Genomic DNA, 14,699 nt, shown 5'->3' on the forward strand with positions numbered 1-14,699 from the left:
CATGTACTAAAACAACCACGTGGTTGATTTAGTGTATTAAAAAATGTGCAATTTTAAATGGACTAATTCATGTTTTGCATGCCATAGAGCAGAATCCATCTTCTGACTTATTTCCAATTTCTTGATTCAGGATGGTTCAACAATGCTCATTGAAGCTGCCAAAGGAGGACATACAAATGTTGTTTCTTACTTGCTGGATTACCCAAACAATGTTTTGCCAGTTCCTTCAGCAGACTTGTCTCAGCTCACACCTCCATCTCAGGATCAGACTCAGGTATTTTAAACACCACAATGACTGTTTCAAATAAAAGTTTCCTTTGGAGGAGGAAAAGAATGTATGTTTGAAAGTAGCAGCGTGAGAAAGTTGATCGGAATTGTCTGCAGTGCATGAACTGCCTTGTATTCTCATCCTTAAGCAGGCTAGTCCCAAACCTAATCTCAAAAGTGTATTGCTTTTTTGCATTTGCTAAGTATTTTGTTTTACAGTTCTGAACCACTATGAAAATGCATCTTAAGTTTTCCTGCTGGTTCTGGTTGTTATAAGAAAGAGACTGTACTGTGTAAATTTATTGCTCACCATGTTGTTTGAGAGGTACTTTCCAATGCAGTTAGCTGAATAAAAAGCTAAAAATGTTAACAAGTTTTCCAGCCTATACCATCCAGGGCTTTAGTAAAGCGTCATACAGCTATTGTGAATATCATGTCAGTTAGATTAGGTTTGGAGTGATTACACCAAGAAATAACAGGGCATAGATGTTTCAGGAACAGTAGAATGGAAGTCTGCTGTAGAAAACTACCTTTGTGTTACTGCTTCATGATTGTGTCAGTTGAGGAGCTTTTTAATTTGACTGTGTGGTTTTATTTTAAGGTTCCACGTGTTCCGGTGCATGCGCTTGCTATGGTTGTACCTCCCCAGGAACCTGACAGAACCCCTCAAGAGAACTCTCCACCTCTTGTGGGAGTGGTGAAAGGTTAGTATGCAGCCCTTCAGAAAATACATGCAGTTTGGAAAGTGTTAAGCTAGGGGATGTTATCTGAGTGCTTATGCGTATCATAGTCTGCTCCAGCAATTCCTGAACACCTGTAATAATACCTGAGTCTGTATGATTGAATATAAAAGTATTTTATGTAGTGTGTAGTTGTTGCTAATTTTCTTGTTACACTATCATATGATAGCACTGGCTACTGGGCATGCTTATTCTCATTTTTTTGGAAGATGATTTCTGTAGTCCAGACTGGTAAACTCTAGGTATGCTTTGAATATTGATCATTTAGAATAGTTACTATTATCCATGAACTTGATATATTAACTTATTCCTGTTTTTAAAATAGTAGTGCAAACATGTTGGCACTGTAAAATAGCAATGCAGATCTACTTCCCAGAGGACGAGTTTTCTTATTATTATAATAGTACTCTTCTAAGTAATTAGGGCTGTTGCTTTGAATGTGCTTTAACTTACTGGTTAAAACTTATTTGCAGTCATTAAATGGCAAAGCTGTGCCATCCAGTTACGGATTGTGTTATAAATCTTTGCTTCTAAGCAAGCTCAGAAAGTGAAGCACATTGTTAAGTGGAAAGTTACAACTTTGAGTGATTTAGTTTCTGAATTCTGGTTTGGAGTTTGAGGAAATTAAATGCTACAGCAGTCAAAGCTCTTAGATAGCTTTATTTAATTTGTTTATTCTGAAAGTGTTCAAGGATTTCCTAAAACAAGCAAATAACAATGCCAGGGGCACAAGTGACTAGCGGGGGGGAAAAAAGAAAGTGTACCTAATGTTTCAGTGTATAACCTTGATTTTCTCTATGCATTTATGCTGTGTGTGTAACTGTGTGTGTGTAAATACAGTCACTGTGTAGGATGTGCAATACTGCTATTTTGGCCTAAAAGAATGTAAGAATGTTCCAGTTCTGTTTTAAATAATGCAGCAAAAACTACGTGCTTACATGTGCCCTTAAAATTAATTAATTTTTAGTACTACTAAGAAGGCTAGTGTTCTGGGAATGCAGCTTATGATGCATCAGAGTCAAAGAGAGAGCAGTTGATTGTGTCAGAAGACTGAAGTTATAAATTTCAAGTCTGTTATTTAATCAGATTGAGATGCAGATAGTTCATGTAGCTTAAGAAGTAGAACTCATTTAAAAAAGAATAAACTTACAAGAGATGTCAATTCATATTTTAGGCATGTTTTTAGCAGTACTATCTTGCTGGAACTGTTACCAAGAGATCTAATAGTTGTCAGTATTTCAGTATGTGCTTTGTGTGTCAGCCAAACTAGTCTGTGATGAGTTACAAGAGATACAGAGATTTGAAATGTGCCATTGGTCTAATTAAGAGCTCTGTGTCTGAAGTTATTGTGCCCCTAAAATCTTTAGGGAAATGTCAGTATTTCTGCGTTGAATGCTGTGTGGTCATTTTCCCTTTGTTATTCTAACTGTAATTGAGAACTTGGTATTTTTGCTCTTGTCTTCGGACACACTCATGGTTTTATTAGACTTCACTGTTAGACTTGGGAGATGAAAGATAAAAGAGGGTGTAAATAAAAGATTTTCACTACTTCCACGGGGAAAAAAAATACAAGTTCTCATGTAACAGTTACTTATTTTGGAGAAGACAAATTCCTTGCCTGCAGAGTCTCCTAAGTTTTTTCTGTAGACTTGCCTCTGTGGAGGAAGGAGAGGAACACCTAGTTTTTTAACTTCAGTTTGGTCTTTTTTAGGTGTTTAGATTAGTTTCACAAAAAAATGTAGTAGGAACAACTCATTTCCTAAAGAGTTCTTGGGAAGTCATGTGTAAAACTAGAATACACTTTTGTATTATCATTACGGGTTAAATATGCTGTGAGGCTTTCCAAGAAGTTATGGTTTAATTTTGATTGACAGTGTTATCCTTGCTCTAGTGAGAAGGCTTATGGAATAATTGCCATGGAGTGTTCTGGCAAATGATTTGATTTCAATGTTTAGCAACTGAAAATAAATGATTTCTAGAGAGGGTAATATGCAAAGGTGGTAACCTGGTATTGATGAGGAAGTCAAACAAAGCAGCAGCAGGATTTTATTTCATGGTACTGAGGAGAACTTGACTCATGTAATATGGAAAGGTTGCTGTTAGCATGCTTCTAGTATGTGGTGAGCATGTCCATGTGAGAGGGAAATTGTGGTGTAGTTTTGCTTGCCTTGTGTCTATCTGTTGTTGTCCTCTCTTGAATGCAGTCTGAATTGCTCAGCAGAAAGCAGTAATTTTGATGCAGCTCCACAAGGATAGCATTCCCACTAGAAAGGAGTGCAGTATTTCTGTAATGACGGAATGGCAGATCTCTTCTGCTGCTTGCAGCTCTGACAGGCTGGGGGCGCAGTGCAGGGCAGCAGCGCAGCTCCCAGGAGTGGATCTCTGTGCCTAGCGCCAGCCGCTCTGCAGCCACCGAATGCTTCCTCCCTCCTGCTCTCCAGCTCTGGCACTGGGCAGGTTGGCCACCTGCAAGGCAAGTGGAGTAGAGTGGGTGACGAAAGAACCCTTGATGAACTGTTCCACCTGGCACTGTCTGATCCTCACTGGCTTAATTCTTTTCCTGTTAGGAAAGGTTGCTCTTCACACTCAGTCCCTTACAAACATACTGTGATGCTCAGAAATAGTGTGTGTCATTTTCATGTGGCTGTGTGAGCTGCTAAGCCCACTTACTGAAAGCTGTGAATGTCTTCAGTCTGGGTTTGGAATTTTGGGTGCACCTTTGAAGTTTTCTTGTTTAGCTCAAATTGTGGGCCATTCCAGTGTACAAAATCCTTGAAAAGAATGCTATTACATTTCCCTAAGAGAATAGTCTCTGTAATATTATTGCCACGATAGTTTTGCATAGCTTGTAAATGCAAGCTCCTGTTAAAGAATGGGACCCAAAGCTCCCAGCAACTGTTAGGGTTCTGCAGTGCCCTGCCTTCGTCTTTCATAGAACGTGCTTGATGAGTGTTGTGCCTTGCACCCTCAATGTGTTTTTAGAACATCGTTGAAAAGCAATGCACTGAAATAAAGGGATGCTTAGGGACTCCATGCAGAGCAGTGCTATTGTTTTCTTCGTTAAAATATTTGAGCTGAAGCAAGACATTTTTAAATGTGTTGATTTTATTTATTTATTTATTTTTGGAAGACAGAGCTGTCAGTGGTCTTAATTGTTGTTTTTTTTCTCCCCAGGTTTCTTGTATTTCATAGCTAATGTGAAATTCTAGTTTCAAAATAACTAATTGGCCATAAATGAGGATTCAAAAGGCATCAACATGCTGACATTCAGTTTCTCCACTGTTGTTTTTAAGTAGAGAGCAATTTGCAGCATTTCTTATTTGGAGGGTTTGCTTACATATTTATCAAGAATTCACCAGAGTTTACAGGCTTGTTATTTGCAGGAAAGCTGTCCACATCTGCCCTTTGTCCCTGAGAAGGAGGTCAGAACACTCTAAAAGTTGAATAGGTTGGGAATTTTTAAGCTTTTTATTCCCTGTATCCTCATGCTGAATCTTACTAACAATCTAATATCTTGGAGAAGAAAATTAAATGAAATCGTCTTACTTCTGAAATCATTGAATGTTTTCACTCAAATATATGACTTCTCTGCTTAATTCTGAGTTATATACTGAACTCATGCATTGTGTGAGTTATTGAAAGATCCTAAAGAACAGTGTGCCCATAGAGGTGGATTATTCTGTATAGGCAGAATGCCTTCCTGAAAGTAAAAGAAGGAGGAAATACTGCTTGCTAACTTCACGACTATTTTTAGTTGACTTATGTACTTGATACTCTTTCATATGACGTTAGCAGTGCAGGCAGATGGTAGAAATCAGGCAGATGTCCCCATGATCACACGTTTATTAAAAATATTTTTACAAATGTTTGTGAAATTCTGTTCCTTGGAAGCTTCAGTTGCCTGCCTACCACCTGCTAGTTTAATTGCGTTGTATTAATTTTCCATTTAGATTTCATCAAGCCCATAAACAAACAAACAAAAAAAAAGCAACACAAAAACAACAACAAAAAAACCCTACAAATCAAACAAACAAAACAACCATCACGACCTTTGGAAGAAGACAAGAAGACTAAGGTTGGAATATAACCAAAACTTACAAAGCCAAAAGTTGAGTTGAAGTTGATTAGATTATGGTTTGGTTTCAACCATGTAATCATTGCACCTCATCCCCGAAAGTTTCCTATAGAAACAGCTGCAGGAGTGACAGGCAAAAATGCCACATGGTTTACAAGAGGAATGTAGTGGAATAGAAACTCGCTTGAACGCTCAGCACTCCTTGAATCATCCTGTTCTTGTAGAAGAATCAAATCTTTCCTTTCTCAGTTACATAATATTTTATTTTGTGTATGTGGGTTGGCTGCTTATTTCTCTGTGGTCTTGGAACTGAGGTTTTTTTTCCTATGAATTGTATGAATTCCTGTAGTTAAATGCAGAATATTCTTGCAGATTCAATACTGAGGTCATTCTATTCCTGTTGAAACTGACTACAAGTCTAATTCTAAAATTCAGTTTAAAAACAAACAAGGCCTGAACACTCCTTTTTTTCCATGCTGAAGCGCAAGAATAACAGTAGACAATTTTTTTTTTTTTTTAGTTCTAGGTTATACTATCAGGAAGATCAATACAGATTTGTGTACTAGATATTGGCTTCAGTGAAGAAAGTGTGTTTGAATGTGCATCACAGTTGAATTTTTTTTCTTGTCACTTTTATTATGTCAGGAAAATCGTTTGGAATTTAACTGTTGTGTTTTGATCTACTTGTTTTCATTTACAACTCTTGAAATGAGGGATCTGTCAACAAACCCCAGAATTTCATGTAGTAAAAAGTAAAGCAGAGTGAAACTATTGCTGGTGGTGGCCAAGATGAAAACCACTAAGGTGAAATGCAGGAGTAATTAGCGATTGCATTGACAAAAACTTCCTGAAGAGCATAGTGGATTATAAAAACAAACTTTTGCTCTTCATGTTTTTCTGGAAACAGTTTAAAGATCAAGTACTGGTTTTCTTCAATTTTCGTTGCTTGCTTAGAAATGCTTTTTCAGTGTGTCTGTCTTTACCAGTTTATCAGCTGTGCTTTTAGTGTAGAAACTAGCCTTTGCTTGTGTGAGAGAGCTGTATGTCTGCCTTGTGTCCTGGACACATCCTTTAACTTGCAGAAGACAGAAGTGTCTGCCTGTGCTATTACTGTAACTGACAAGGGGGGTAGCAAGTCTAGATGGCACAGCTAATAACAGACTGATTAGAGGTCAGTGGTTCTGTGTAGGTTCATTCTGGACAGATAGGACTTTTCTTGTGCTAATTACCTGTGAAAGGACAAATCAATTACTTTCTTGGAAAAGTAAGCCATCATGTAGACTAGGTGGCAGGACTAGAAGAGTTCCTAGAGAATCTTGAGCACTAGGAAGGAGATACAATATCTGGCTTGTTCACTGGTATCAGCCCTATGGAGAGATGTTGTGTTAGTAGATTATTAGGGAGGGACTGTTTCCTTCCTCTGTTGCATGTGCCCATAACCACTTTGGATCTTCTGTCAGATGAATGATTCTCTTTCCCATAAATTTGATTGCCTGATATCTGGTGGTGGTTGTACAGCTGCATCTGGGCTTTCACTGTATTCATTTTGTACCAAAGGGGTCTTCCAGAAGAAGTCAAAATAATTGATGTGGAAACCAGATGGGCTGCTTAGTATTCCTCGGTTTAGTCTTGCATTAGGTTGGTTTTATAGATTTATATTACACTAATATACATATATATTTATATATTGTATATATTTTTATATTAGATGTTTATATATCTATTTTATATATGTAAGTTGAAGTAATTATGGCCTGGCCTGACTGGATTTTTAATTCCTACCTGTGTTTAAGTATTTCAAAAGCAAGGGTATAAAATAGTGTCTTGTTCAAAAGTATATACTAAAATGGGCACAGTGTTTTTCAGGATGCGAAGAGTACGTAGAAGAGATTTGAGTAAAACCAGGAAATCACTGCCTTTCAATACTTCTAGTATTCTCCAGTGCTTACACTTTCAAAGCTACCAATAGCATCCTCTCCAGCTCTGGCTTGAACAGGCTGTTATGATGAGAATGTCAAGTTCAGCAAATCTTTTTTCCAATTCCTCACGCTGTTCCTTTATTCCCAAGATTATAGCTGGCAAGCATTTTCTGGTATAGAAATGGTGATTTGGAACCCATAAGGCAGCCCCATTGACTAATTGGAAGCTGATTAAAGTACATATCTGCACCTTTTTTGGAACTGAAGAGCCTAGATGTCCACTTGCATTGTGTCCATATCTGTGTGCAGTCTGCCCAGCACTATGCTGTAGGCTGTCCTGTTTTTCTAAATTCTGTTCTCAAAAGCTGTCTGAACTGTCAGTGCCTGTTCCAGATCTGCGACATTGTTAGGATAGTTGGCTTCTCGTGAGACCAGCTCTGTGTCTCTTGTTCAACAGAGACTGGAAACGCCCAATCTTTATGTAGTCCGGCTTTGGCTCTTCGGTTTCTCTTGATTTTTTTTTTTTTTTTAATTTTTTTTAATGTTAAGATTTTCCTATGACAACAAGGCTTGTTTTTCTACTTGGGTGGGAATGAGTTGAGTGGGATAGTATTGATACTTCATAATCTGGGGGCTCTTTGAACTGCAGCTTTTCCTTCCTGTGGAGTGAAGGAGGCTGTCCAGAACTCTCAGAAGTCATGGGAATGCTTTGTGTTCTGATGAAGATGGTACATAGAGTAATCTTAGGACGACTGTAAGAAGAGCAGTGTGAAGCATTCCCTTCTCAGCTGCATCTTAAGTCACACTTACTAAATTGTTTTTGCTAATTAAGAGAACATGTGGTAGAACAGCTTAAGTTTCAAAGCACCAACTAACTCCTTCTTTTATTATAATCTAACGCAAATGTAGAAAAACATTTTACATAATTTTAGTGAGTTAGATGTTTCTGATGGTGGTCTCAAATTATATTTTATCTTTTTGAATTAAATCTCAGCTTTTAAAACAAAAAGATAACTGTGAAAAGCTACAAGTGCTACAGAGCCAAAGAGCCAAAAGCTTACAATAGTCTTGAGCTGAGTATCCACCAGTTAGTCCACCAAGTCAGTTATTGTTGAACTTTCTTTATTCTCTCCAGAGAGATTCTCTTGGAATTTAGGATTCAGAGACAAAGCAGCAGAAAAGTTTGGAATGTGTGTTTAGCTGGAAGTACTGATCTTTCAGTACATGGCAGTGACGGAGAGTAACTAGATGGGAGAATATGTTCAGTGAGGGGATCTGTCTCAGTGTACCTAGTATTCTGGTATTAGGTTTTGGTATGCTGAGGTTAGATAGAGTGAGGTGTTGCTTTCACTTCAGAGATTCTCTTTGGTGAAAGTATTCAGCATAGAATTGGTTCAACTCTATTTTATTACTTTTTCTTTCTCTTTATAACAAAATCCTCACACTTGTTTGTTTATTCAATTAATTAGAGAAAAAAAGTGCAGTGTATGTGGCTTCTTTTTTCAGAGCAGTGTAAAATGGAATCAGTTGTATATTAAATTTTTGGTGAAAGAAGATCCAGAGAAAAATAAATTGGTGTTTCAGGGAATTTAATCCTTCCAAAGCTTGTGGAACTTAGTTCTTGGATCCAGACTTCCACTTTACTGTATAATTTTTAGGTATCTTCTTTCTTAGGTAGTTCCCTTCATGCTGAGATGTGTGAGTCTGCTTTGTAAATGTTCAAGATGTTTGCTTTTTAAAGCAGCATATATTATGTTTTAGGTATAGATAATGAGTGTTACTGCAGAAAGTTACTTGGTCAAGCTAAGTCTTTCAGATCTGTAATGAAACTATCTTTAGCTGAATGTAAATTAATTAAAATGTAAGCACTGAAGATTTGTTTGCAAGATCTGGCTGCTGCTATGTGAGATTTCCGTGACAGCAGCCTGTGCAGCATGGAGGCAGTGCCTTGTGAGCATTGATAGAAGCTGTCCTCTGGCATGGTATGTTGTTGTATTGAAGGTTTTTGAGCCCTAATAGTGAGGAGAATTGCTCCTTTCTTACTGGTTAGAGGGAGGCAGGGAAGGTGCCAATTTTCTGTTGAGCTTGGTATGCCAAAAGGTGTGCCAAAGCTTTAAAATGCATTTGCATATATTTAGTTTGCACTGGCTGTATTTTGTTTGTAATGTGAAGGTGGAGCACTACAGCATTTTGGTAAACTAGTTCAAAATACTGCTTTTACTGTAGAGCTAACTTTCTCTCAAAAGTAGAGTGCTTTTGCTTGTAACTGCTGTTGGAAGTTAGCTTCTAGAAAATAGTTTAATTTGCTCTGCACCTCAGAACAACATTGAGAACTTAACAGATTGTTTTTAACTGCCTCGCTCTTGCTGATTTTACTTCCAAGATGGACTGTTGTGTGTCAGATATCATAAAGGTTCCTTATTCCTAAAGATTAAAGCAGCTGTGTTCAAGGGAATGTTAGAATCCATACTAAAAATTCCAGCTATTTGCTTTGCTTTGTCCTTTCTGTTTTAATGTAGAGCATAGGGTTTTACCTTACTATGGTTTGAAGGATGTGTGGTGTTAGTTTTAAACATTTTTAATTTTTTTTTGGTGGGTGAAAGGGGGAGGTTTGGGGTATCTTCAGCATGGCATTTTTTCAAACATTTTTCATGTGCTTAGGTGCATCCAAGCAGAAGTCAAGTTCCCTGCAGGTAGCAGATAAGGACCTACTGCCACCTTTTCACCCATACCAGCCTTTGGAATGCATAGTAGAAGAGACTGAAGGCAAGCTGAATGAACTTGGACAGAGAATTAGTGCTATTGAAAAAGCACAACTTAAGTCATTGGAATTAATTCAAGGTGAACCTTTAAATAAAGATAAGATTGAAGAACTTAAAAAGAACAGAGAAGAACAAGTACAGAAGAAGAAGAAAATATTGAAGGAGCTACAGAAGGTGGAAAGGCAGTTGCAGATGAAAACACAACAGCAGTTTACCAAAGAATATTTGGAGACCAAAGGTCAGACAGACACACCACTTCCCCTACAGCAGCAATGCCCACTTACCGGGGTCTTCCCAGAAGTGGAAGCTGATAAGGGTCTGCCAGAGGATAACTTTTCAGAGTTACCTCAGGTTGACACAATCTTGTCAAAAGATGATGAGCAACAACATTCTCCACCACCTGCTGAACAAATAGAATTTGTCCCTATCCAGCCTTTGCCAGCATCGCATTGTAATTTTTCTGGTAATTTAGGTTATAATGGGACAGAGTCTCTTGAACTTCAGAAAGCAATAGGTAATCAGCAGAATGTAGGACAGCAGCAGCCAATTGCTGGGCAGGGACTGTTAGTTCAAGAACCAGACGGATTAATGGTTGCCACTCCAGCACAGACGCTTACCGACACTCTTGATGACCTAATAGCAGGTGGGTTAAGAAATATACCTATGTTTGCATTAACCTGTGTGCTTAGTTTCCCTTTTCTCCTTCCCTCCAAAAATACCTTGAGGTTTTCCAGTTTGGGAGTACTTGCTTATGCATAAAGTTCCTGATTAGTACTATTAATCCTAATAGTGACTTCCAGTTCTAACACAAGACTTTTTAACAAAACAAACAAAAAATCTCTTCTCCTGTACTGGAGACCTCTTATAGCCTCTGGCATTATCTTTTTCCATGCTACTTTAAAAAGCCTAATTGTGATTAGTAGTGCCCACTAGGAAACTTAAAAACGTGATGTTTTTTTTGTCTTCTGTAGAATTTTTCGTGCAGGCTTATAACCACAGTAGATATATTTAGTATATTAGCCCATCTCTAAAAAAAATACCTTCATTGGTATTTACAAACGTATTCCTCTTCTTTCTGCTGGAAGTGTTGCTACAATTTAAACGCAATCTGGAATCCATGCACAATCATTTAATTCTGCAGTGGCTTGTGTTTTCAGAATTCATTTTTAACTGTGGTTGTTATGCAGGAATGTTTGCTTATTTCTTATAACGTAGCAAAAAAAAAAAAAAAAAAAAAGCGTCCTGTTATCTGGATAAAAAGGAAAAACCAAAGCATTCTTCCACTTGTATGTGATGGTATGAAGAGGAAGTTCCCACACATTAGGTTGTGAGATTCGTTGTGAAATAGAGATACCATTTTTGTTGACTTCATTTCATGTATTTGAATAGGATTTGTGTTTACTGCTGGAGGTGTGCAGGGCATAGCCGGTGTTGTTTAGTCTGTAGTGGGTTGTTTCTTTGTTTTTATTCTTAATTACTTTTTTTTTTTTTACTTTTCACCATGTGTCTGTCCCTCAGCCCTTATTTTCCTGTCTTGTTTTCCCCTCTTCATAGTTACTGCCCTGTCTCCTGAAGTTTGTTTCAAGGTTTTAGAAATGTGTGGTAAGATTTTTCTGGTAACAAGTCCTGTGAGCTTTTAGAATGGTGATAACCAGAATTGAGATCAGGCGAGTTGAGGCTCATTTTGCAGCCTTCCTTGGAAACTCAGTCGATCCAATGGTTGTGATGTAGTTCCCTTCATCTATGTGGTTTTAGTTCAAATACATCTTTTTGTTTTTAGAGTATCTGGTATAGTTCCTTGCTGTTCTAGGATTTTCTTGGGAGTAGTGAGGCTGCTTAAAAAAAAAAAAAAAAAAAAAGGCAATTGGATCATTCTGAAATAATATTTCTCAGGATTTGGAACTGCAGTGTGGAAGGAAGATTTCAAACAAATAATCAGCAACGACTCAATCTATGAAGTAGTTACTGTTTCGAAGAGTTGAAGGTATCTAGCAGAAGACCATGCACTATATATCTATTAGAGTTTAGCAGCTGTGTGTTATGTACTAAATAGCCAGTGTACCCAAAATGAAAAATTGCTGTAATCAACTCTTCCAATTTTGTTTTAGGCTGGTAATGGACTTGTTGAGGATTTTGCCAGTCTACTCTTTGAAAAAATTCACGTTGTCTTTTCATTCACCAATAACATAAGAAAAGAGATAAACTTCAACTGTATGCTATTTGTAGAGGGGGGGAAATCTCAGGCAGAAAGAAATGTTTTCTATTCAAACATTTTTTCATTAAGAAAAAACATCTTGACTTGTAAGACCTTTCAGAGGAAACATGCTGCTTCCTTTTGGTTTTCTGATTTGCTTGCTGTTTTTGCAGGATAAACCTAATCTTGTTTCAGAACTAGGTGCAAATAGCACACACTCCTAAAATTATTCAAAATTGTTATTTTTTCACTTTATTTTTTATAGAAATGAAATTCAAGGAGAAACATTAGCTGTCCCAATTCCAGATCCATTTGCAAAAATTACTGCTATTGCTTTACTTTGTTCCAAAATTCAGAAATTCGTTTCATTAAAAAAACAAAAACAAACAAAAAAGCAAGAACAAAAAAAAAAAACAAAAAACCAAAGAAACAAAAAATCCTGCAAAAACATTGAGAGAGATTTTTAGATAATTCTGTTCAATTTAAATCCTGGGTGTAGGTTAAATCATTATCTCCCTAAACTTAAATTTATTCCTATTTAAAAACAAACTGTAAATCTAACAAATCTTCTAAGTTCTTTGTTTGAAAGAGACCTGATCTTTTCCCACAAATTTATCTTAGTGATTAACTTGGTAAGGAAATAATGAGCAGTAAAAAAACAGAAAGCCTGACTTTTTTAAAACCAAAGTATAGACACTGGTTAAAATTATTGTGAAAGGGGCTCAGTGTTTGGTGCACGGGAAGACTCCTCTTTTCTCTCTGACTCAGAATTTGGTTTGCCTGTGAAATATCTCCCTTGGTTGCAGTATTGCTGGTGGATCTACTGGGGCTGTGCAGCCTGGAGAAGAGAACGCTGTGAGGTGACCCTGTGAATTCATTATCTAAAAGGGAGGTGCAGGAAGGATGGGGACAGAGACTTTAGCAGGGTCTGTGGTGATAAAACAAGGGGAAATGGCTTCAAGCTCAGAGAGGGGAGATTAGGTTAGATATAAGGAATAAGTCTTTTACAGTGATGGTGGTGAGGCACTGGCACAGGTTGCCCCATGATGTATGTTGCGGATACCCCGTCCATGGCTGGTTCAGGCCCTGGGCAACCTGATGAAGCTGTGGATGTCCCTGTGCATTGCAGGGGAGTTGGACTATTCAGCCTTCAGAGGTTCCTTCCAACTGTAAGGATTCTATGATCTACATTAATGGTGGTGAGTGACCCTTGATTTAGAAGAGATAATAATTTTATTCCTATTGAGTATCCGCTTTGTATTAAGTCTGCTTTAGAGGAACAGAGATGTTATATCAGCTTTTACCCAATGCACTGAAGTAACTGTGATTGTTACTCTTACCAGTGGCAATGGAAAAAAAGCAGTTTTTTCCAAGCCTCAGATCAGACTGGTTCTAGGGGATGCCTTACATTTCTACTAAATCTTTATTTTGCCACATAGCTTTCTTGTGACGGCATACACAAATGGAGTATCTTGTCTCCTGCATCATGTCAGCTAATTGAATAACTGGTAGGAGATGAGGTGGTACAAAGTGTTGAAAATCTCAGTGGCAGTCAGAATCACTGGTAGGTAACCTGAGTCCCTTCTTTGACAAAGCTGCTCAGCCTGCGCCTGAGCTGTGCGGCAGTAACTGAATTACCTTAAAATGAAGCAACTCTTTTTTGCTATAATGGAATGTATTTAGATGTCATAAAGGAAAACTTTACAATGAATGCCTAATTTGGTCTTTGAAGGTGTGACATGCAGTCAAAATTTAAATCTGATTTACAAAAAAAAATAAATTGACACGGTACAGTTTAGGGTGGGAAAGCAATAAACTTGGATCACATCTTCCAGTATAAGAGCACAATTTTCACTTCAATTTTCATTATTCAGTACAAGTTTGCGTTCTTGTGCATCTCACCTTGCATTATTGCAGCTTCATTGCTGTTCATATTGCACGTTTACCTCAGTAAATTTTAGATTGCTGTATATGTATTGGTACTTTCCTTTTTTTTTTTCTTTTTTTTTTTTTTTTAAGGACATTCAAGGTGAGGTACTTTCTTTCATGTTGCTAGGTTTTGTGTTTAGTTAAAATGTTTTTATCCTGTTTTGCTCTGCTGATTTTTGCCAGGGGTTAGCATTTTTGTGTGCTTCTGGCTGCTTCTCCTCAGGGTGTTGGGGTTCAGAAATTCCAGATGTTATAAGACACTTAAATTGTATCTGGATCTGAAATTCTGGTTGTGGTTGGTTATATAGAACTGGAATATTTTAAGGGAGCTGTTTTAAAGGTGTGATCTGTGTGTTACTTTTTTAAGGATTGGTGTCTGGAGTATAACTAGTTACTAGGGTTAGCTGGAGTAAAAGAGACTCTTAGAATATGACATGGTTACCCCTATGCAAAAGCCTGTGTGCAGTAACATGTTATTTAAAAGCTCCTAGGGAAGACTGAAAGCAGAAAGACTGTTCTCTCATGAAAACACATTGTTTTCTTTGTCCTGAAAACCAGTGTCTGAGGAAAGCAGGACTGAAATACAAACATGCATAATAGTTCTACAAATTCTGGGTACACTGCAGCTCTGGTTGCATGCAGAAGCTGTTTGCTTAAGGTTCTGTCAATGTCTAAGGAGTTTTACTGAGATTAGAATACTGAGTTCTGTTTGTTTTACTTCTGCTTCTTCTGATAATTTTTTCATAACTTTGGGAAATAACCATCTGTGTCTTTGGAGATTTCTTAGGCTTCACCATGATGCAAAGAAAGTCT

At 37.5% G+C, this 14,699-nt stretch overlaps 1 protein-coding gene across 9 annotated transcripts in view; it reads left to right on the forward strand.

The window, feature by feature from the left end:
- Positions 1-14,699, forward strand: part of LOC122188688 (ankyrin repeat and KH domain-containing protein 1-like) — a 104,501-nt gene that overhangs the window by 59,119 nt on the left and 30,683 nt on the right. For 8 of the 9 annotated variants that reach the window (XM_042887191.1, XM_042887190.1, XM_042887192.1 and 5 more), the window contains 3 exons: positions 131-274; positions 869-971; positions 9,663-10,406. In XM_042887191.1, the coding sequence (XP_042743125.1) occupies positions 131-274; positions 869-971; positions 9,663-10,406 (991 nt within the window). The remainder of the gene's footprint in view (positions 1-130; positions 275-868; positions 972-9,662; positions 10,407-14,699) is intronic. The other variant, XM_042887199.1, reaches the window with a different exon arrangement.

Source organism: Lagopus leucura, unplaced genomic scaffold (assembly GCF_019238085.1).
Source record: "Lagopus leucura isolate 7727_CA_CO unplaced genomic scaffold, USGS_WTPT01 Super-Scaffold_100075, whole genome shotgun sequence".
NCBI lineage: Eukaryota > Metazoa > Chordata > Aves > Galliformes > Phasianidae > Lagopus > Lagopus leucura.